This window comes from Tachyglossus aculeatus, chromosome 25 (assembly GCF_015852505.1).
Source record: "Tachyglossus aculeatus isolate mTacAcu1 chromosome 25, mTacAcu1.pri, whole genome shotgun sequence".
Lineage (NCBI taxonomy): Eukaryota > Metazoa > Chordata > Mammalia > Monotremata > Tachyglossidae > Tachyglossus > Tachyglossus aculeatus.
Genome location: NC_052090.1, coordinates 12,435,604 through 12,460,419, shown reverse-complemented (window position 1 = coordinate 12,460,419; position 24,816 = coordinate 12,435,604). Strand labels below are relative to the sequence as shown.

At 44.0% G+C, this 24,816-nt stretch overlaps 1 protein-coding gene across 1 annotated transcript in view; it reads right to left on the bottom strand.

The window, feature by feature from the left end:
- SPIDR (scaffold protein involved in DNA repair) overlaps positions 1-24,816 on the bottom strand; it is a 332,252-nt gene that overhangs the window by 99,728 nt on the left and 207,708 nt on the right. The window contains exons 9-10 of the mRNA XM_038766467.1: positions 2,969-3,179; positions 131-405 (exon numbers count right to left, since the gene is read on the bottom strand). Coding sequence (XP_038622395.1) covers positions 131-405; positions 2,969-3,179 — 486 coding nt within the window. The remainder of the gene's footprint in view (positions 1-130; positions 406-2,968; positions 3,180-24,816) is intronic.

Genomic DNA, 24,816 nt, shown 5'->3' with positions numbered 1-24,816 from the left:
TCTCTTAGTTCAGAAGACATACCGAGGAAAAATAGGTTACAGAAACCATGGGGTGAAGGGTGTCTCTCACATCCCACTTAAGGCTTCTCTTTGACACAGCTAAGCAGTTATGCCCAATTCAGAAACTCACCGAGCACTGGGTAGATCTGAACTCCCCATGGGAGTTGCCGAGGGGACGGAGTTGTTTCCATATTGACATCTGGATCCACCTTTCGCAGGAAGAAAATACACTCTCTGCACCACCACACGAACTTGCACGCCTCTCCAACGGGCCACTCCCTGGCTCTCTATCACATCCAGAAGGGAGTCGCTAACGAGGGGCTGGGTTGCTGGGTTGTGACATTTGGGTTCTGGATGGCCCTGGGCCCGGCCCATCTTGCAAGCAGCCACACTAGGGCCTGGTACCTGGTAAAGACAAATAGATACATTTGTTTTATCTCATCCATGATTCCTACATGACCAACAGAACTATACTCCCCACCAAATGCCAAGCAAGCATGATAAAAAGACCTCAGAGGCAAATACAACTAGTGTATTAGATTGACTGAAGGCTGGAGACCCCTACCCTCTGTTTAATCTTCATCCCGAATGCACATGTATGAGGAAGCTAGATGTCATCTCACTGGGATCTCCCAGATGCAGGGGGATGACATACTTCAACCCGACTGAAGCGGGAACAGGGGCACGAGAACAGGGCAGCAAGGGTCACCCCCTAGAAATGGTTTTGAGGAAATTCCAATCCCTGGTATTTACATTGGTGTTTGGATTTCAAAGTCCATGCAAAACTTTTCGAATTAAGAGAAAACGAAAAGGCATCTGGTTTTATGCGAGCCCCAGTGTGAGATAGGGATTGTGACTACCCTGATTAACTTGCATCTACTCTATCACTTAGAATAGTGTTTGGCACAGAGTAAGCGCTTAACAAGTATAATAATAATGATGATAATACTGCAATAATTTCAAGAGAGCAAATGACAGGCCAATTGAACAGACTGACTGGGGAATGAAGTTAAGAACCTTCATCTGTGATTTCTGTTGGATAAAGAAGCTTATTTAAGGAATGAAATTCAGATGCTTCTATTAAGAGCAGTAACCTACCTTCAGTCCTAGCTTCCTATAAATTGCTCAACTGCCTAGCCCCTCCCACCCCCAACACCTCCACTTCTGGTTGAGGAATCTTTAGCCAAAAAGCCTTCCTCATTACACTTAATAAAGAAACTGAATTTTGCTGCTTCAAACCTCACAACTTCTCCCAAACCCCAAGTTCACTTGCCACTTTCAGTCCAGTTAAATCAGCATTAACCCACACCATCAGAGAGTCCTCTAAGTGGACAGTCTGTGAGCTGCACTGAAGAGAAAGGCTGCTGAGAGAAAGGGGCCAAGGTGCTGATGCGCTTAGTACAGTGCTCTGCACATAGTAAGCGCTCAATAAATACGATTGATGATGATGCAGGTCAATGTTTCCACGGACTGAGGTTGGAGGATAATGCAGGTCCCAGAAAAACCATCAGTACAACACCAAAAATTCATATGGGAGCTAAATTCCAAAAGGCTATACAACTTGTATAGTATGGGAAATTTTTTTTTTCAATGAGAGGAGACAGCTAGCTTTAGAAAACAAACAAACAAAAAAACCCCCTCAAACCACCAAAAGAACATTAGGCCCCATTAGAAGCAGCTACCAATCCTTGTGAAGAAGAATGGCTTTTCTTCCATGCGAGCTATTTACAAGTCATGTGCCTGCTGTGAGCCCACTTTTTAGACTGTGAGCCCACTGTTGGGTAGGGACTGTCTCTATGTGATGCCAATTTGTACTTCCCAAGCGCTTAGTACAGTGCTCTGCACATAGTAAGCGCTCAATAAATACGATTGATTGATTGATTGCTCTGAGACTGTCAGGTTTTGCTGAAACTGGGGCAAACACTTCCTCCTCTCTTCTCTCAATCTCCTTTTGGCAACATAAATCGAGCCACGGCTCCCAATATCAGAAAAATAAATATAAAGAGAAGCAACGTGGCCTACTGGAAAGAGCACAGGCCTGTGAGTCAGAGAATCTGGGTTCTAATCCCGACTCTGCCAATTGTTTACTGGCTGTTGTCAAGTCACTTAACTTCTCTGTGCCTCAGTTACCTCATCTGCAAAATGGGGATTAAGGCCTCCTCCCTCCAATTTAGACTGTGAGCCCCAAGTGGGTCAGGTCCCGTGTCCAACATGTTAAACTTGCATTTCATTCATTCAATCATATTTATTGAGTGCTTACTGTGTGCAGAGTTCTGAACTAAGCGCTTGGAGAGTATAATACAACAATAAACAGACACGTTCACTGTCCACGAGGGGCTACCCCAACATTTAGAACACTGTTTGACAAATACCCAAAAAAGGCAGTGTGGCCTGCTGTGTGACTTTGGGCAAGTCACTTCACACTTCTCTGTGCCTCGGTTTCCTCATCTGTAAAATGGGGAGTCAATATGTGTTCTCCTCCCTATTTAGATTATGAGCTCTATGTGGGACAGGGACTGTGTCCAACCTGATTATTTTGAACCTAGCCCAATGCTTAGTACTATGTTGGCACCTAGTAAGTGTTTAACAAATATCATAATTATTATAATTATAAAAGGAAAACCCATACACATTTTATCTTTAGGCCTGTTTACACGAAGCAGTGAAAAGGAGAATACAGAGTTGGCTAAGTAAAAGATCAAGCACTTAATACAGTGCTATGAACACAGGAAGTGCTCAATAAATTCCAGAGTGACTGACTGATGTGATTAGGCTACAAACCAGATTCTCATTTGCTTAGACTGCCCTGAATGTCCTCTCTTGCTACAGAAAATTTAATAAAATGCTCCTTAATGTTCTTTGCATCTATTCAAAGTGGGACAAAACACATCAATACCTTCACATGAATTAACACCACCTCATTAACATAGTTACAAAGTTGCAAATTGCTATCCACATAAAGCTTTACCTGATGTTCTGAAGACTTCAAAGAAGGGTTATCAGAGAGGATTTGTAATCTGAAGGTATGGGCCAAGGACATAATTTTTCTTCTTATAAGCACTCTCTTTGGACAGTGTTCTTTAGCTGCCATTTCAGTATCTCCTTTGAAGACCATTTTCTGACTAAAGTATGTATTCATAATAACAGGGAGACTTTGATCACGGAGAAGGAGTTTTTGCCTGAAGAAAAACAAAAGGGCACCGTTTAATTGAAGGCAAATTATATAAAACAGTGCTAAATCGTGCATGTCCTAATCGTGCTCCTGTGTTGTATAGTGACAATCACATTCCACATCCTTGGTAGGCATCTGATAAGTTAATCTGCTGCCAATACTACCACAAAGACTTCTCTAGTTCTCTTCTTGCTAGATTGTAAATATTTTGAACATAGGGGTTAAATATAACCAAACACTGTCCAGGAGAGGGCTAAGTACTCCATGAATACCCTGTAGATATTTGCTGATGATATTGTTCTGTCCTTTTTGCTGATTGTTGCCACATCCACAGCCCTAGGCACACCACCGACGATCACAAGATATCTGTTCATGTAGTGGGGATCTCTTTCCCCCAGATGACTTTGTATGTTCTCATCTACGTGGTAATAATAGTAATTATTATGGTACTTGTTAAGCGCTTACTATGTGCCAAGCACTGATCTAAGCACTGGGGTAGATACAAGGTAATGAGGTTGTTCCATGTGGGGCTTACAGTCTTAATCCCCATTTTACAGATGAGGTAACTGAGGCCCAGAGAAGTGAAGTGAGTTGCCCAAAGTCACATAGCTGATAAGTGGTGGAGCCGGGATTTGAACCCATGACCTCCGACTCCCAAGCCCATGCTCTATTCCACTGAGCCATGGGCCTAGGAGTCAAAACGATCTGAGTTCTAATCCCGGATCGGCCACTCGTCTGCTGTGTGACCTTGGGCAAGTCCATTCACTTTTCTGTGCCTCAGTTACCTCATCTGTAACATGGGGACTGTGGACTACTGGGACTGTGAGCCCCATGTAGGACAGGGACTGTGTCCAAATCAATTACCTTGTATCTGCCGCAGCGGTTAGTACAGTGCCTGGTATATAACAAGCATTTACCAAATACCAGTGCTCTGCACACAGTAAGCGCTCAATAAATACGATTGAATGAAATATGACAATTATTATTATTACTATTAATGAAGTATTGAATTGTGAATTGTACTCAATTGCTAGCCTACTGGAAAGAGCTCTTCTAGTCATGGCTCCTCACTTGCCTGCACTGTCTTTGGAAAAATCACAACCTCTTTGTGCTTCTTTTTTTTTTTCCCATCCGTAAAACGGGGATAAATGATCTGCTCTTACCCTCTTGACCTCCCTGCTTCGTGTCTCTCCCCACTCCAGTCCTTTCCTCACTCAGCTGCCCACGTCATTTTTCTACAAAAATGGTTAAACCACATCTTCCCCACTCCTCAAGATCCTCCAGTGGCCCATTTACCGCTGCATCAAACAAAATCTCCTTAATTCAAAAATTAAATTAATTATTAAAATTAATAATTAAATTAAAGCACTAAGTAAGCTCATTCCCTATCTTACTGTGCTGCTTTCCTACTACAACTCGGCCTGCACACTTGGCTACTCAATGCCAACCTATTTACTGTACTTTGATCTTGTCTCTCTTGCTGCCAACCCCTTGCCCATGTCTTTCCTCTGGCCTGAAACTCCCTGCCACTTCATATCTGACAGATCGCCACTCTCTTCACATTCAAATCTCATCTCCTCCAAGAGGCCTTCCCTAAGCTCTCATTCCCCCTACTCTCCTTTCTACATCACTCCCGCACTTGGATTTCTACCCTTTAAGCACTTGATAATCACCCTACCCTCAGCCCCACAGCACTATTTACATACCGATAATTTAATATCTGTCTCCCCCTTTAAACTAAAAGCTCCTCTGGGCACAGAATGTGTCTAACAACCCTGTTGTATTGTTTTCTCCCAAGTGTTTAGTAAAGTGCTCTGCACACAATCAGCACTCAACAAATCTCACTGATTGATTGACTGGACTTTGTGAGCCCAATGTGGAACAGGCACTGTGTCCCTTGGGATTACTTTGTCTCTATCCCAGCATTTAGCACAATTCCTGCACATGAGAACAATGTTATCTGTGGGAAGCAGGTGGCTTAGTGGAAAGAGTATGGGCTTGGGAGTCAGAGGTCATGGGTTCTAATCCTGGCTCCGCCACTTGCTGGCTGTGTCACTTTGGGCAAGTCACTTAACTTCTCTGTGCCTCAGTTACCTCATCTGATTAAGATTGTGAGCCCCACATGGGACAACCTGATCACCTTGTATCCCACCAGCACTTAGAACAATGCTTTGCACACAGTAAATGCTTAACAAATACCATCATTATTATTATTATTATCTTTGAGAAGCAACGTTGTCTAGCAGAAAGAGCACAGGCCTGGGAGTCAAAAGGACCTGGGTTCTAATCCCACTCCACCACTTGTGGGCTCTGTGACCTTGGGCAAGTCACTTAACTTTGCTGTGCCCCAGTTACTTCATCCTTAAAATGGAGATTAAGACTGTGAACCCTATGGGGGACAGGGACTGTGTCCAACCCGATTATCTTGTGTCTACCTCAGAGCTTAGTCTAATGCCTGGTGCGTAGTAAGCCCTTAACAAATACCATTAAAAATAATAATATTAATAATAATTGTGGTACTTAATTGTTTACTATGTTCTAGACACTGTACTAAGTGGTGGGGCGAAGACAAACAAATTGGGTTGGACACAGTCCCTGTACCACATTTTGATCCCCACTTTACAGCTGAGGTAACTGAGGCCCAGAGAAGTGAACTGACTTGCCCAAGGCCACACAGCAGGAAAGTGGCGAAGTCAGGATTAGAACCCAGGTCCTTCTGACTCCCAGGCCTGTGCTCTAGCCATTAAGCCATGCTTCTTCCTAAATGCTATTATTATTATTATTATTACTATGTGTCAAACAATTTTCTAATCACTGAGGAAGACACAAGATAATCAGGTTGTACACAGTCCCTGTCTCACACAGGCTCACAACCTAAGTAGGTGGGAGAAAAGGTATTAAACCCCCATTTCACAGATGTGGTAACTGGCAGCATAATCCAGGGAAATTAGTACTGGGTTGTGCCTGGGGCAGTTGTGCACCCTGCTCCTGGGCCTTCAACCCTAGTTGCTTTAAAAATAAGTAAATAAAAATCTGCTCCACCACTTCCCAGTTAGGTAAAAGAAGATGTTTTACCAAAGCTGGATGACTGAGCTCAAAGAAATGATGTGTGGGGCTGATGGTGTGCCATGCCCATCCCCACTTTTCCAACTCGGCAAAGATGGGGGAAGCCAACCTGCAGGGTAACTATGGGAAAGTCCCTTAAATTCTCTCTGAATCAGTTTCCTCATCTGTGCTAGGGATATGTGTGCCTCTCCCTACCGCACAGGGATTGAAAAACTAGGTTATTTCAAAAAGGGGGTGGAGGTAAACTGACACAGGGAACCAAATAACAGGATGAATTTAACAACAACAATTGAACCAGGACAACAATAATGAGACAAGCATACATTATTCTCCCCCTCTTCAAAGATTTATTGAAGGCACATCTTCTTCAAGAGGCCTTCCCCTGACTCAGCCTTCCTTTTCTCTTCTCTCACTCCCTTCTGCATAGCCCTGACTTGCTCCCTTTATTTATTTTATTTATTTATTTATGCCCCCTTCTAGCCATGCAGCACTTATGTATATACCTGTAAAAAAATTTATACTGTCTGTCTGTCTCCCCCTCTAGACTGCAAGCTCATCGTGGACAGGGAATGTGTCTGTTTATTGTTACACTGTACTCTTCCAGGTGCTTAGTACAGTGCTCTTCACACAGTAAGTGCTCAATAAATACAACTGAATGAAGGAATGAATGAATACTGATGGAGGGCTTCTCACCACTCCAAGCAGGGCCATCCTTTGTCTAAACCATCAAAGTTCCCATGTTGTAAAACTTGAGGTGGGATTTTTCTGCCTTAATAAATCTGTTTTGAGGCTGTCACATTCACCCGCAAACATGATTCACGATACCTAAAATAGCCATTTCACAAATCGGTAATCCATAGCATCGCCCTTGGAAGTTGGAGCTGACATTAGTATATTCTTCCTGGCATCGAAAAATATATTACCCAGCTTCAGATTGCTCCTTTTATTTTAAGCTCAAAGAATGCAAAGACTTTTGAGCGGTAGTTAACAAAAACAAACAGTAATTGAATAGTCTAAGCTTCATCAGAAGTTGGGGAAAAAATCTCCATTTGGTGGATTTATAGCAAACAGTGTTGTTCTTCAATTAGATTTGTATCACTTGGCAGCCACCCAATACCTTATGGTCAGCCAAGCCAGGCTTGGCAGAAGTTCCAGCTGACCCGAGTTCAAAAGCTACCTCAGGACTCTCTGCTCCAGACCCCGAGAGACTTCATGTGGCACAGTCTATTCATATCCATTCAGTGATTAAGGACACAATTTCCAAAACAACTGATTAACTGCTAACTATGGCACGATCATTCATTCCTAACAAACAATGGTTGAGTACTCTCAGTTCTGCCATAACGCCTGTTTTCATTAACTGTTTGGGCAGGAATGTGGTTAGGGAACTGGGGAGGTTTTTTCTGACAGCACGGGCCTGTAAGAGACACAGTAACTGTGTTATACTGTACTTTCCCAAGCGCTTAGTACGGTGTTCTGCACACGGTGAATGCTCAGTAAATACGAATGATTGATTGTGCTCATCCATGAGGTGTCAGAACAAGCCAGCACTACAATTTCCTTAATGTGGGATTTTGTGAGAACACAATCCTCACGTAATTGAAGAGCTGGGTGGACTAGTTGAACACAATTTTTCACCTTCAGAGAACTTCCCAAAATCTATCTATGCTCCGACCCTTAAGTAGGGTGGCCTAGTGAAAATAGCATTGGCTTGGGAGTCAAAGGACCTAGGTTCGAATCTCCACCCTCCCACTTGCCTGCTGTGTGACCTTGGGCAAATCAATAAATACGATTGATGATGATCCATCACTGTAGAACAGCCCCGTCTTCCTTCCCGTCTCACAAACCCGGAACATTGGTGTTATCCTTGACTCCTCTCTCTCATTCAACCCACAAATTCAATACATCACTAAATCCTGTCAGGTCCATCCTCACAACACCCCTAAAATCCACCCTTTCCTCTCCATCCAAACTGCTACCACATCAGCGCTTAGAACAGTGCTTTGCACATAGTAAGCGCTTAACAAATGCCATCATCATTATTATTATCAACACAATCACTGCTGCGAGGCTCAGTGGAAAGAGCCTGGGCTTTGGAGTCAGAAGTCATGGGTTCAAATCCCAGCTCTGCCAATTGTCAGCGGTGTGACTTTGGGCAAGTCACTTAACCCCTCTGTGCCTCAGTTACCTCACCTGTAAAAATGGGGATTAAGACTGTGAGCCCCCCGTGGGACAACCTGATCACCTTGTAAACTCTCCAGCACTTAGAAAAGTGCTTTGCACATAGTAAGCATTTAATAAATGCCATCATTATTAGTATTACTATTATTATCCTGCCCTGCCTGGATTACTGCATCGATCTCCTTGCTGACCTCCTAGCCTCCTGTCTCTCCCCACTCCAGTCCACACTTCACTCTGCTGCCCGGATCATTTTTCTACAAAAACATTTAGGAAGGGTTTTCCCACTCCTCAAGAAATGCCAGTGGATAATAATAATAATAATAATAATGATAATAATAATAATGGCATTTGTTATGTGCTTACTATGTGCAAAGCACTGTTCTAAGCACTGGGGATGATACAAGGTGATCAGGTTGTCCCACGAGGGGCTCACAGTCTTCATCCCCATTTTACAGATGAGGGAACTGAGGCACAGAGAAGTTAACTGACTTGCCCAAAGTCAAACAGCTGACAACTGGCGGATTTGAACCCATGACCTCTGACTCCAAAGCCCGCGCCCTTTCCACTGAGCCACACGGTTGACCATCCACCTCCACATCAAACAAAAACTCCTCCAGAGAAGTGGTGCGGCTTAGTGGAAAGAGCCCGAGCTTGGGAGTCAGAGGTCGTGGGTTCTAATCCCGGCTTCGCCACTTGTCAGCAGTGTGACTTTGCGCAAGTCACTTAACCTCTCTGGGCCTCAGTTCCCTCATCTGTAAAATGGGAAATAAGACTGTGAGCCCCACGTGGGGCAACCTGATGACCTTGTATCTACCCCAGTGTCTAGAACGGTGCTTGGCACATAGTAAGCGCTTAACAAATTTTTAAGAGAAGCAGCGTGGCTCAGTGGAAAAAGCCCGGGATTGGGAGTCAGAGGTCGTGGGTTCTAATCCTGGCTCCGCCACTTGTCAGCTGTGTGACTTGGGGCAAGTCACTTCACTTCTCTGTGCCTCAGTTCCCTCATCTGTAAAATAGGGATTAAGACTGTGAGCCCCAGGGAGGACAACCTGATCACCCTGTATCCACCCTAGCACTTAGAACAGTGCTTTGCACGTAGTAACCGTTTAACAAATGCCATCATCATCATTGGCTTTAAAGCAGTCAATCATCTTGCCCCTCCTACCTCACCTTGCTACTCTCCTACTACAACCCAGGCTGCACACTTTGCTCCTCTAAAGCTAACCTTCTCACCATGCCTCAATCTCATCTATCTCGCTGCTGATCCCTCGCCCATGTCCCTCTTCCCACCCCCACTGGCCTGGAATGCCTTCCCTCCGAAATCCGGCCCAACAATCAATCAATCAATCGTATTTATTGAGCGCTTACTGTGTGCAGAGCACTGTACTAAGCACTTGGGAAGTACAAGTTGGCAACATATAGAGATAGTCCCTACCCAATCACTCTCCCACCCTTCAAAGTCTTATGGAAGGCATATCTCCAAGAGGCCTTCCCTCTCCTCTTCTCCCACTCCCTTCTGCATTGCCCTGGCTTGCTCCCTTTATTCATCCTCCCTCCCTTAATAAATAAGTAATTTATTTATTTATATTAATGTCTGTCTTCCCCCGCTCTAGACTGTAAGTTTGTTATGGGCAGGGAATGTGTCTGCTTATTGTTATACTGTATTCTCCCAAGTGCTTAGTACAGTGCTCTGCACACAGTCAGCGCTCAATAAATACAAATGAATTGAACTTGACATCTTTGTGCCTCAGCTTCCTCTCATCCTCTCTCCCAACCCCACAGCACTTATGTACACATCTATAATTTATTTATTTATATTAATGTCTGTCTTCCCCCGCTCTAGACTGTAAGTTTGTTATGGGCAGGGAATGTGTCTGCTTATTGTTATACTGTATTCTCCCAAGTGCTTAGTACAGTGCTCTGCACACAGTCAGCGCTCAATAAATACAAATGAATTGAACTTGACATCTTTGTGCCTCAGCTTCCTCTCATCCTCTCTCCCAACCCCACAGCACTTATGTACACATCTGTAATTTATTTATTTATATTAATGTCTGTCTTCCCCCACTCTAGACTGTAAGTTTGTTATGGGCAGGGAATGTGTCTGTTTATTGTTATATTGTATTCTCCCAAGTGCTTAGTACAGTGCTCTGCACACAGTAAGCGCTCAATAAATACAAATGAATTGAACTTGACATCTCTGTGCCTCAGCTTCCTCATCTGTAATATGGACAGTCAATTCTTCTGCTCCCTCAATCAATCAATCAATCAATCGTATTTATTGAGCGCTTACTGTGTGCAGAGCACTGTACTAAGCGCTTGGGAAGTACAAGTTGGCAACATATAGAGACAGTCCCTACCCAACAGTGGGCTCACAGTCTAAAACAGTCTAAAGCCTCACACTTTGACTGTGAGCCCCATGTGGCACAGAAACCGAGTCCAATCTGTTTATCTTGTATCAAAATCACTGCTTAATACAATGCTTGGCACATAGTAAGCTCTTAACAAATACCATTACTAATTATATATTTACATTCTATATTAATGCTCCTATGTAATAGATGGGAAACCAAGATAGAAAGAGTAAAAGACCTGCCCTAAACCACAGAGGAAGTTGTAGTTAGAACAAAGACAGGAGTGATAAAGTTGATGGCTTCCTACTTTTCTAACAACTAGGTCACCATGCAGATCTTAAAGAAGCCTTTTAGAGCCCCTAATTGCAACTAAATACGAAATGCATAAAAAAGGTATCCAAGAAAGTAAGAAAAAAGTGGAATGCCTAACAATGCTCTCTTATGAAAGGCCACAATTCTGACACTAACAGCCCAATTGTTAGGGACACAATGACTCATTCTGTAGGAATTTGAGAAATATAAGGTGTCCTTAGGAAGCAATCTCAGTTGCCTCTTCTGTAAAATAGGGATTGAGATAGTGAGCCCTATTTGGTACAGGGACTGAGTTTAACCCTATTCACCCCAGCTATCAGTATAGTGCCCAGCACATAGTAAGTGCTTCACAAATATCACAATTATTATTATTATTATTATTATTATTATTATTGGGGAAGATATGGACAGTTTGGGAGTGAACCCATTGTTGGGTAGGGACAGTCTCTATATGTTGCTGATTTGTACTTCCCAAGCGCTTAGTACAGTGCTCTGCACACAGTAAGCCTCCTTCCCTTCCCCACAACACCTGTATATATGTTTGTACATATTTATTACTCTATTTATTTATTTTACTTGTACATATCTATTCTATTTTATTTTGTTAGTATGTTTGGTTTTGTTCTCTGTCTCCCCCTTCTAGACTGTGAGCCCACTGTTGGGTAGGGACTGTCTTCATATGTTGCCAACTTGCACTTCCCAAGCGCTTAGTACAGTGCTCTGCACACAGTAAGTGCTCAATAAATACGATTGATTGATTGATTAAGCGCTCAATAAATATGATCGAATGAATGAATGAGCTTTTCCCAGGCAAGTGCCCTGCACTAAATTGGTGCTCAAAAAACACCGATTCAAATGACATAGCTGGGCACTAATATAGATGGCTCAGTAATCCATTAAAATAGTAAAAATAGAAGAAACAGGGCTGGTGCTTAAATTATTAAAAGGAATCTTTAGAGAAGTGAAAAGGACATGAGGATAAGCAAAAAGGTAGTGAAAACGATCCTAGTTATTTTACCAAACATAATTCAATTTCCTCTTTGAATAACAATAATGATAATAATGGCATTTATTAAGCACTTACTATGTGCAAAGCACTCTTCTAAGCGCAGGGGAGGTTACAAGGTGATCAGGTTGTCCCACGTGGGGCTCACAGTCTCAATCCCCATTTTACAGATGATGTAACTGAGGCACAGAGAAGTTAGGTTCCTTGCCTAAAGTCACACAGCTGGCAATTGGCAGAACCAGGATTTGAACCTCTGACCTCTGACTCCAAAGCCTGTGCTCTTTCCACTGAGCCACGCTGCATTCTTTTAAGGGTATGTCCTAATACAGGCCTTTAAAGGTTTGGCCGCATGTAACTTCAATAATCACATTAGCTAATGATGATAAAAATGCTTTTAACAAGTGGGGTAACTATCGAGCCTGATTCTGTGACACCCCTCCTCCCACAGTGGAGAAGGAGACTGGGCTGTGGGATAGCTAGAACAGTGCTTTGCACATAGTAAGCGCTTAATAAATGCTAGCATATCATATATATAGCTATGGAAGGATATGATAAAGTTTCTCTTTGTCAGGAGGGGCAATAATGCTACCTGCTTGGGGGTATCTCCAGGGATGCTATGCAAAGGTATTCATTCATCATCATCATCATCATCATCATCAATCGTATTTATTGAGTGCTTACTGTGTGCAGAGCACTGTACTAAGCGCTTTGGAAGTAGAGCTAGGCCTAGGGGGAGGCTGAGACAAATAAAGTCCAGGTCGCTCCTTTTTCCACACTTAAGACAGCTATCCAATGACTGCCAATGGTGAACTAATAATAACTATTATTATTTTTATAATTGTGGTATTTGTTCAGAGCTTCCTACATGCCACCCACATAGGACAGTTGCAAGAAAATCAGGTTCGACACAGTCCCCGTCCCACATGAGGCTTGCTGCCTAAGTAAGGGTGAGAACAGGTACTGAAAGCTCCTTAGATAGATGAGGAAACTGAGGCACAGAAAGGTCACACAGCAGGCAAGTGGCAGAGCCAGGATTAGAACCCAAGTCTTCTGACTCCAAAGCCTATGATCTTTCCACTACGGCAGAGGCTGCTGCAATTGGGTGGATCCCTGCTCCTGGACCAGTTATAATCAATCAATCAATCATATTTATTGAGCGCTTACTGTGTGCAGAGCACTGTACTAAGCGCTTGGGAAGTACAAGTTGGCAACATATAGAGACGGTCCCTACCCAACAGTGGGCTCACAGTCTAGAAGGGGGAGACAGAGAACAAAACAAAACATATTAACAAAATAAAATAAATAGAATAAATATGTACAATGAAGTGAGACACGCTGCTTTTCAGAACACATATGGAACATTCCTGGATATGCATAGGCACACCTAATAATAATAATAATAAAAATAATGGTAATAAAAATAATTGTAGTATTTGTTAAGCGCTTACTCTGTGCCACATACTGGAGTGAGTGCTGGGAAGCAGTGTGGCGTAGTGGAAAGAACACGGGCTTGGGAGTCAGAGGACGTGGGTTCTAATCCCGGCTCTGCCACTTGTCAGCTGTGTGACTCTGGGCAAGTCACTTCACTTCTCTGGGCCTCAGTTACCTCATCTGTGAAATGAGGATTAAGACAGAGCCCCACGTGGGACAATCTGATTACCTTGTATCTAGCCCAGTGCTTAGAACAGTGCTTGGCACATATTAAGTGTGGCTCAGTGGAAAGAGCCCGGGCTTTGGAGTCAGAGGTCATGGATTCAAATCCAGGCTCCGCCAAATGTCAGCTGTGTGACTTTGGGCAAGTCACTTAACTTCTCTGTGCCTCAGTTACCTCATCTGTAAAATGGGGATGAAGACTGTGAGCCCCCGTGGGACAACCTGATCCCCAGCGCTTAGAACGCTGCTTTGCACATAGTAAGCGCTTAACAAATGCTATCATCATCATCATCATCATTAAGCACTTAAATACCATCATTATTATTATTACTATTTATACAAGCAAATCGGGTTGGATACAGTCCCTGTCACACTCGGGGATCATTCATTCATTCATTCAATCATATTTATTGAGCACTTACTGTGTGCAGAGCACTGTACTAAGCACTTGGGAAGTACAAGTTGGCAACATATAGAGACGGTCCTTACCCAACAGTGGGCTCACAGTCTAGAAGGATCAGAGTCTCAATCCTCAGCTCACAGATAACTGAAGCACAGAGAAGTGAAGTGATTTGCCCAAGGTCACACAGCAGACAAGTGGCAGAGCCAAAATTAGGACCCATGACCTTCTTACTCCCAGGCCTGTGATTTCTCCAATACACCACAAAAGCACACCCACACATGCTTGGGAGAACCCAAGATGTGTAAAAATTTTCACAGCACACTAGAGAAGCTAGAGAGGACTACTAGGCAGAGTGAACTAGTACCAAGGGTTCAAAAGAGTTTTCAGTCCTCCCTAAGTAACTAAATTACTCTACGCTGTAACACTGCACATGGAGAAGACAGCGTTCTGGAAATATAATTACATGTGGCCAACCCGATTTGCTTGTACCCATCCCAGAGGTTAGTACAGTGCCTGACACTTCGTATGCACTCAACAAATACCACAATCACTATTGTTAACCCTTACGATGAAACTTGGGCTACAATATAATTTCTTACATTATAATAATAATAATGATGGCATTTATTAAGCGCTTACTATGTGCAAAGCACTCTTCTAAGCGCTGGGGAATTTACAAGGTGACCAGGTTGTCCCACGTGGGGCTCACCGTCTTAGCCCCCATTTTACAGAGGAGGTAACTGAGGCCCAGAGAAGTGAAGTGACTTGCCCGAAGACACACAGCTGACAAGTGGCAGAGCCGGGATTGGAACCGATGACCTCTGACTTCAAAGCCCGGGCTCTTTCCGCTGAGCCACGCTGCTTCCCAACTTCCCAAGCGCTTAGTACAGTGCTCTGCCCACAGTAAGCGCTCCATAAATACGACAGAACGAACGAATGAATGAAGCACTGTTCTAAGCGCTGGGGGGGTACAAGGTGATCAGGTTGCCCCTCGCGGGGCTAACAGACTTCATCCCCATTTTACTGTTGGAACTGAGGCCCAGAGAACTGAAGTGACTTGCCCAAATCAATCAATCGTATTCATTGAGCGCTTACTGTGTGCAGAGCACTGTACAAGCGCGTAGTACAGTGCTCTGCACAATATAATTTCTCACATTATACAAGCGCTTAGTACAGTGCTCTGCACACTGTAAGCGCTCAATAAATACGATTGATGGATTGATTACATTATTAAGGGTCCAGTTTCCTCAGTTTATAGCTGAAGTAATATTCCTTTTAGCTACCTATTTCCTTTAGCACCATTGTAGGGCACAGGCCAACTTCAATGCTTTAGGATTTTCCCTTTTTTATCCGCAGTTAAGACTCATGAACTGCTGGGGCACACCAACTGCTGTAAAAACACTTCAATCACCAATGAGTCAGCAATTAGCACGTTGGCACATTCCTGTGGGTACTGCCAGAAGGCCAGTTTCAATAGTAAGAGCATGCTTCACAAAAACAAGTTCGTTGACTTCTCTTGCACCGTGCCCACAAAGAAATCTGCAAATTAAGGCACGCTATCCTCAGATCAATAAATCATCCAATCGATGGTATTTACTGAACACCTACCAAGTGTGATCTGATCTGATCCCTTCTGATGTCCCATCCTCCTGCCTCGCCCAGCTTCAGTCCAAAGTTCACTCTGCCGCCCAGATTATCTTTCTACAGAAACACTATGTCACCCCCCTTCTCAAAAATCAGGTAGAAACTCCTCACCCTGGGCTTCAAGGCTGTCCATCACCTCGCCCCCTCCTACCTCGCCTCCCTTCTCTCCTTCTACAGCCCACCCCGCATCCTTCGCTCCTCCGCCGCTAATCTCCTCACCATACCTCGTTCTCGCCTGTCCCGCCATCGACCCCGGGCCCACGTCATCCCCTGGGCCTGGAATGGCCTCCCTCTGCCCATCCGCCAAGCTCGCTCTCTACCTCCCTTCAAGGCCCTACTGAGAGCTCACCTCCTCCAGGAGGCCTTCCCACACTGAGCCCCTTCCTTCCTCTCCCCCTCACCCCCCTCTCCACCCCCCATCTTACCTCCTTCCCTTCTCCACAGCACCTGTATATATGTATGTTTGTACATATTTGTTACTCTATTTATTTATTTATTTTACTTGTACATATCTATTCTATTTATTTTATTTTGTTAGTATGTTTGGTTTTGTTCTCTGTCTCCCCCTTTTAGACTGTGAGCCCACTGTTGGGTAGGGACTGTCTCTAGATGTTGCCACCTTGTACTTCCCAAGCGCTTCGTACAGTGCTCTGCACACAGTAAGCGCTCAATAAATACGACTGATTGATTGATTGATTGAGCCCACTGTTGGGTAGGGACTGTTTCTATATGTTGCCAACTTGTACTTCCCAAGCGCTTAGTACAGTGCTCTGCACACAGTAAGCGCTCAATAAATACGATTGATGATGATGATGAAAAATTTCCAGTGGTTGCCTATCAACCTTCACATGAAGCAAAACTTCTCACTGTTGGCTTCAAAGCTCTCCATCACCTTGCCCCTTCCTACCTCACCTCCCTTTTCTCCTTCTACAGCCTAGCCCGCACACTCCGCTCCTCTGCTTCTAACCTCCTCACTGTGCCTCATTCTCGCCTGTCCCGCCGTTGACCCCGGCCCACGTCCTCCCTCTGGCCTGGAATGCCCTCCCTCCTTACATCTGCTAAACTAGCACACTTTCCCCCTTCAAAGCCCTACTGCGAGCTCACCTCCTCCAGGAGGCCTTCCCAGGCAGAGCCCCCCCTTTTCCTCTGCTCCTCCTCCCCTCCCCATTGCCCCTACACCCTCCCTCTGCTCTACCTCCCTCCCTGCCCCATAGCACTTGTGTCTATTTGTACATATTTATTATTCTATTTTATTAATGATGTGCATATATCCATAATTCTATTTATCTATCTTGATGCTATTGATGCCTGTCTACTTGTTTTGTTTCATTGTCTGTCTTCCCCTTCTAGACTGTGAGCCCGTTGCTGGGTAGGGACTGTCTCTGTTGCCGATTGTACTTTCCAAGTGCTTAGTACAGTGCTCTATAAATACAATTGAATGAATGAATGAAAGTGAAGTAGTGTATTAAGCACTTGGGAAAGTGCAACAGAAACAAAACACGAGTTCCCCACCCTCAAGGACCTCAAAATATAAAATTCAGATGCCAAGCCTATAGGCTTCCGAGCACCCAGAGGCCCCTGGTGCAATTATCAGTGATTCTAAAAATAGCAATACCACTACATCGCACCTTTCTTTGAGGGAGCTCAACCGACCAGTCAATAATATAATTTACTGAACTCCTACTATGTGCAGAGCCCTGTACTAAGCAGTTTACCACCAAATAGAAGGAACGGGTAGACAGAGTATCTGCAACAGTGGGAACATGTGAAAGAACAAAATACAAGTGATAACAGCAAAACTGGAAAGATTAATAGATGACTCATTATGTGCAAGTACATCTTGGGTTAATACCAACCTATAAACAACCACTCTGATGATAGGACCTATAGGGATTACTGATTTTCCCCAGCATACATCTGCCCTCTCCCACATCGTGTCCACGGGCCACAGGTCAATACATTCACCTCCTGCCCTTCCCCACACCCTTTCACCTCCTTTCCTGTTCCCAATGGCTTTGCTGCCCTATCCCCAATTCTTTTTTTTAACCTTTCTCCTGTCTCCCCAGTGTGTCAATTAATCCATCATGGTATTTATTGAATGCTTACTGTATGTAGAACATTGTACTAAGGGCTCGGGAGAGCACAATTCAACAGAGTGGGTAGGCACGCTCCCTGGCCACAGGCTTACAGTCTAGAAGGGGAAACAGACATTAACACAAATGTTAATTTATATTCATAATTGAAGCCTATGACCTTCAATGCAGACTTCATTTATTTCTTTGAACTTATTGTGGCTGCTATTTGGTGGCCCTCCACAGTCTGGCTGGTGGACCACTCCAGTCCTCCCAAATGACCCCCGTTTTTCTACTTTTAACTTTAAAGTTTACGTTAGCTACAGCAGCTAATATCTCATTCTTCCCTGGCTTACGAGCCCCGCCTCCTCAGCTCTGCCAAAGCTGCAGGGATAGGGATCATCATCATCATCAATCGTATTTATTGAGCACTTACTATGTGCAGAGCACTGTACTAAGCGCTTGGGAAGTACAAATTGGCAACATATAGAGACAGTCTCTACCCAACAGTGGGCTCACAGTCTAGGGACTGAGGGGGAAAGCTCAGACAAGGAGAATGTGGTTGCTGTATGACTGTGATGGGAGAGTTAGTAGCAGTGACTTCAGAAGAGGCGATGAGGAGTTTGGTTTTGGCTGTGTTGAGAATTAAGTGCTAGCACTACATCCATATTCATTCAATCGTATTTATTGAGCACTTACTGTGTGCAGAGCACTGTACTAAATGCTTGGGAAGTACAAATCGGCAACATGTAGAGACGGTCCCTACCCAACAACGGGCTCACAGTCTAGAAAGTCTTTTCTCCAGGGCATTCCATATGGGAATGCCCTGGAGAAAAGAGGTAAAGTGAGACTGTAGAGTGGGACTGAGCTTGGGATTAGTCTGGATCTGAGAGTCATCCACATAAGAATGATAGCTGAAAGAAGTCACGAGAGTGAACTAACTGTTGAGTGTTTTCAGAGCCAGAGGAACACAGGGACCCAAAATAGAACCTCATGGGAAACCATCACCAGGAGATGAAAGGTGGGAGAGGGGCTAAGAAATGAAACAGAGAAAAGAACGGAACAAGAGGTAGGAGAACCACATATTACTCTATTTATTTATTTATTTTACTTGTACCTATCTATTGTATTTATTTTATTTTGTTAGTAGTATGTTTGGTTTTGCTCTCTGTCTCCCCCTTCTAGACTGTGAGCCCACTGTTGGGTAGGGACTGTCTCTATATGTTGTCAGCTTGTACTTCCCAAGCGCTTAGTACAGTGCTCTGCACACAGTAAGCGCTCAATAAATACGATTGATTGATTGATTGAAGTACTGTATTGGTGAAGCAGCTTGGCCCAGTGGAAAGAGCACAGGCCTGGGAATCAGAGGACCTGGGTTCTAGTTGCGGGTCTACCATCATCAATCGTATTTATTGAGTGCTTACTATGTGCAGAGCACTGTACTAAGCGCTTGGGAAGTACAAATTGGCAACATATAGAGACAGTCCCTACCTAACAGTGGGCTCACAGTCTAAAAGGGGGAGACAGAGAACAAAACCAAACATACTAACAAAATAGAATAAATAGAATAGATATCTACCAACTGTCTGCTGGGTGACCTTGGGCAAATCACTTAATTTCATAGTGCCTCAATTACCTCATCTGTAAAATGGGGAATAAGTCTCTGAGCCCTTTGTGGGTCAGGGACTGTGTTCAGCCTGATTATCTTGCATCCACCCCAGAGCTTCAAAGAGTGCCTGGCACATAGTAAGTACTTAACAAATACCATTTAAAAAATGAACTCCAGATAAAATTTTCCAAAAGGTGGTGGTCTATAATGTGGATGGGAGGTCAAGGAGGATTGGGACAGAGTACAGTCCCCTAGACTTGGCTATAAGGAAGTCATTGGGAAACTTGATGAATATGGTCTCCATGGACTGAAGGAGAGAAAACCAAATTGCAGTGCATCAAGATAATATGAAATGAAGGCAGAAGGCATGTACAACCCATTTGAGACGTTTGAACAGGAATGGGACAAGGGAAATGGTATTATAATTGGAGGGGGCAATGCAGTAATAGTAGTTCTAGAATTTATTATTATTATTATAAATAAAAACAGTGGTACTTGTGAAGCACTTACTATGTGCCAAGCACTGTTCTAAACACTGGGGTAGATACAAGGTAATCAGGTTGTCCCACATGGGGCTTACAGTCTTACTCCCCATTTTACAGATGAGGTATCTGAGGCACAGAGAAGTTAAGTGACTTGCACAAAGTCACACAGCTGACAAGTGACAGAGCCGGGATTAGAACCCACAGCCTCTGACTCCCAAGCCCGTGCTCTTTCCACTAAGCCATGATTGCTTACTGTAATAATAATAATAATGGCATTTGTTAAGCGCTACTTTGTGCGAAGCACTGTTCTAAGTGCCGGGGGGATACAAGGTCATCAGGTTGTCCCATGTGGGGCTCACATTCTTAATCCCCATTTTACAGATGAGGTAACTGAGGATCAGAGAAGTTAAGTGACTTGCCCAATGTCACACAGCTGACAAATGGCGGAGCTGGGATTAGAACTCGTGACCACTGACTCACAAGCCTGGGCTCTTTCCACTGAGCCACGCTGTTTCCAGGCTGCTACTGTACTGAACTAAGCGCTTGGGAAGCCTAAAACAAAGTGACATCTTCCCGGCTCCCAGAGATCTTACACACTAATGAGGGAGACAGCTATAAAAATAATTACAAATAGATCAAAATAAACAAATAAGAAATAATGCAGTGGAATAAACCTGTATTCAAAAGTGCTAAAAAATAAATTCAGATAAGTAATTAATCAATCGTATTTATTGAGCACTTACCGTGTGCAGAGTACTGTACTAAGCGCTTGGGAAGTACAAGTTGGCAACATATAGAGACAGTCCCTACCCAACAGTGGGCTCACAGTCTAAAAAGTAACTAAAGACGAGAGATGATTGATGGATTTAAACAATTCCAGGAACTGGGAACTAATCAGGGAAAGCCTCTTGGAGGCGGTGGGACTTAAGAAAACTTTTGAATATAAAGAATTTGATCTGTCAGATTTGGGAAGCAGGGGATTGCCAACCCAGGGGACAACCTGATGACCTTGTATCCCCCCGGCGCTTAGAATAGTGCTTCACACATAGTATGAAAGAGGGGATAGAGGTGATAAAGTTAGAAAGTGGGTTTGGGAGGAAAGGAGAGTGAGTTGGGGAGTAGCTGGTGAAAAGAGTACCTCTGTAGGGTTGGGGGGAATTGGTGGAGAGCCCTGAACCCAGTTGTGAGGAGTTTTTGCTTGATGTGGAGGGTCTTGGGATACCAGCGGAGTGTTTTGAGGAGTGGAGAGATCATCATCATCATCAATCGTATTTATTGAGCGCTTACTATGTGCAGAGCACTATACTAAGCGCTTGGGAAGTACAAATTGGCAACATATAGAGACAGTCCCTACCCAACAGTGGGCTCACAGTCTAAAAGGGGGAGACAGAGAACAAAACCAAACATACTAACAAAATAAAATAAATAGGATAGATATGTACAAGTAAAATAAATAGAGTAATAAATATGTACAACCACATATACATATCTACAGGTGCTGTAGGGAAGGGAAGGAGGTAAGATGGGGGGGATGGAGAGGGGGACGAGGGGGAGAGGAAGGAAGGGGCTCAGTCTGGGAAGGCCTCCTGGAGGAGGTGAGCTCTCAGCAGGGCCTTGAAGGGAGATGTGGGCTGAGTGATGCTTCAGGAGGCTGCCTTCATGCAGCAGTGCACAGTACAGATACAGGGAAGTCAAGCAGAAGTTGGCAGTGGGGAGACTAGTCAGGAAGCGGACGCAATAGTTTTCCCACATGTTACCAGAGCTTGTACCTGGGTAGGAGCTGTTAGGGTGGAGAGGAAGGGGAAGATTCAGGAGATGTTGTGTGGAAAGTGTCGTCAGGAATTGAATGTGAGCTGAAGGATAATGAGGAGTTAAGGAAGACACCGAGGGCTTCTGGAATGCAGGAGGATGGTGGTATCTTCTGAGATGGGGGGGCAAAAGATGATGAGTACTTCTGTTCCTTCTGTTTCATAGGCATGCAGGTACTGAGGTTGAAGATGGCAGTGGGGGAGAGAAAAGAGTCAGAAAAGTGGGAGCAAGCATTTCAAAGAGGACAGGTGACCTGAAACTGAAGTAGCACTGGTAGATTTTGAGAGCAATCAATCAATCAATCAATCGTATTTATTGAGCGCTTACTATGTGCAGAGCACTGTACTAAGCGCTTGGGAAGTACAAATTGGCAACACATAGAGACAGTCCCTACCCAACAGTGGGCTCACAGTCTAAAAGGGGGAGACAGAGAACAGAACCAAACATACCAACAAAATGAAATAAATAGGATAGAAATGTACAAGTAAAATAAATAAATAGAGTAATAAATATGTACAACCATATATACACATATACAGGTGCTGTGGGGAAGGGAAGGAGGTAAGATGGGGGGATGGAGAGGGGGACGAGGGGGAGAGGAAGGAAGGGGCTCAGTCTGGGAAGGCCTCCTGGAGGAGGTGAGCTCTCAGCAGGGCCTTGAAGGGAGGAAGAGAGCTAGCTTGGCGGAGGGGCAGAGGGAGGCCATTCCAGGCCCGGGGGATGACGTGGGCCGGGGGTCGACGGCGGGACAGGCGACAACGAGGTACAGTGAGGAGATTAGCGGTGGAGGAGCGGAGGTTGCGGGCTGGGCAGTAGAAGGAGAGAAGGGAGGTGAGGTAGGAGGGGGCGAGGTGATGGAGAGCCTTGAAGCCCAGGGTGAGGAGTTTCTGCCTGATGCGCAGATTGATTGGTAGCCACTGGAGATTTTTGAGGAGGAGAGCAGGCAGGCAGGGGACCTCCTCTTGATAATTTCTCATAAATGACCACACACTTACTCTCAAAATAAGTGCAGGTACGTCATGGAGGCAGATATTACTATAATTATTTTTTACAGACAGGGAAACTAAAACTTTGAGAGGTTAAGTGGTAGATGGGACCAAAATAACTAAGAAGACAGGGGACTAAAACTAAATCTTTCCTGACTTTCAGCCCTGGGTTTGTTCTAGGAGACTGCGCTGTAAATATAAGGAAAAGCTCTGAAAATCTTTTTCAGACTGGATCTCAGAAACAAGCTGTATCCAAATGCAGCTGAATTTGGATCCTAGTCACCTGACAATGCTATAGATAGAACACAAGTAAACAGGAAATAATTTAATTTAGATCTGTTATGTCACTGTGTCTTGGGTGGGAGGGAAAGTGTTAGATCTCCTCATTTGCTACCTGCACTAAATGTGTTAGGAAACTATTTTCAGGAAGTCTGAGGTTTTGAATTGGAAACTTTTTGTTTTAATACTGCATGTAGTGGCTCTTGAAAGCCTTTGTTTTTCTTTATCAGTAAGAGTACTTTAGATAGAGTTGATTATAATGATTGATTTGGGTAATGCAGGTAAATCGGATTACTTTTACACTACAATAGAAATGCAAGGATTTCTACAGTATTTTCAGGAATGAAAAATTATTTCAAGCCAAGGCTTTGCTAAGGGAGCAAATTTTCCCATCTAAGTGCAGTAAGTTATATTTGGCTTGCTTCCTTTCTAGGAAATGGAGTGGGTGAGGAATGGGGACATTGCCCAAGAAAGAATTGTTCAGGTTTTATCCCTAAAAAGCACTCTGCAGGAAAACGTTTGTGTACCACAAAATCCCAGCTTGTAATGAAGCTTCCTCTTAACTTGTAAGAATTCAATCAAGGTCAGTGTGTGTCTGGAGGAGGCAAATATTTGGCTTGATAAACTGTGAATTTGTACTTTTTTATTTAAAGAAACCATGTCTATGTGCAGCTGCCTGCCCAGTACTTTACTTTTGAAGATGACTCTAAGGGTGGGGAGGCCTTATCCTTATACGGGAGTGTAGCTGCAAAAAAAACAATTTATGCCAATCTCATTCATTCAATTGTATTCGAGTGCTTACTGTGTGCAGGGCACTGTATTGCGGAGAAGCAGCATGGCTTAGTGGAAAGAGCACAAGCTTGGGAGTCACAGGACGTGGGTTCTAATCCCACCTCCGCCACTTGTCTGCTGTGTGATCTTGGGCAAGCTACTTAACTTCTCTGTGCCTCAGTTTCCTCCTCTGTAAAATGCGAATTAAGACTGTGAGCCCCACGTGGGACAACCTGATTAACCTTGTATCTACCCTAGCATTTAAAACAGTGCTCGGCACATAGTAAGCGCTTAACAAATACCATCATTTATTTTTACTTTTAAACGCTTGGGAGAATGCAATATTAACGGAGAGTACAATATAACAGACATGATCCCTGCCCATGGCACACTTAGAGTCTAGAGAGGGAGACAGGCATTGACATAAATACATTTCAGATATTGTTTCACATGAAATAAAGATAATTCCTTATCTTAGCTGGTCGTGGGCAGGGAACCTGTCTACCAACTCCACTATACGGTACTCTCCCACGTGTTTGGTACACTGCTCTGCGCCCAGTAAGCTTTCAATAAATACGACTGACAGACTTATTGCTTCTCAAAGCCCTTGCTGAAGAGGTGCAAACCCTCTCCCAGTTGATACTCCTGGCTTGCGAGTGTCCCGATATAGTGCACCATAATAGTAGTGGTGGAGGCGGCAGCATTAGTTTATGCTCTTTCTAAGCATTTGGGCTTAGCTGTTATAGTCTTTCAGATTTTAAAATGTGACAAGCAGGAGGAGTGACACTCCTTGAACAGAGATCTTGGGAGGATCAGGAGATAGAAGCAGACCTGAAAACAGGGGCAGGCTGTGAAGAAGGTAAAAGCCTCAGCTAAACAAAGAGCTGTCTCTACGAGCACTGGTCAGTCACGCAAAGGTGTAGGTATTTGAGCGCTTACTGTGAGCAGGACGCTGTATTAGGTGCTTGGTCATACACTATTAAATGCTTAAAGAGTACAGAAACAAATGCACAGGCA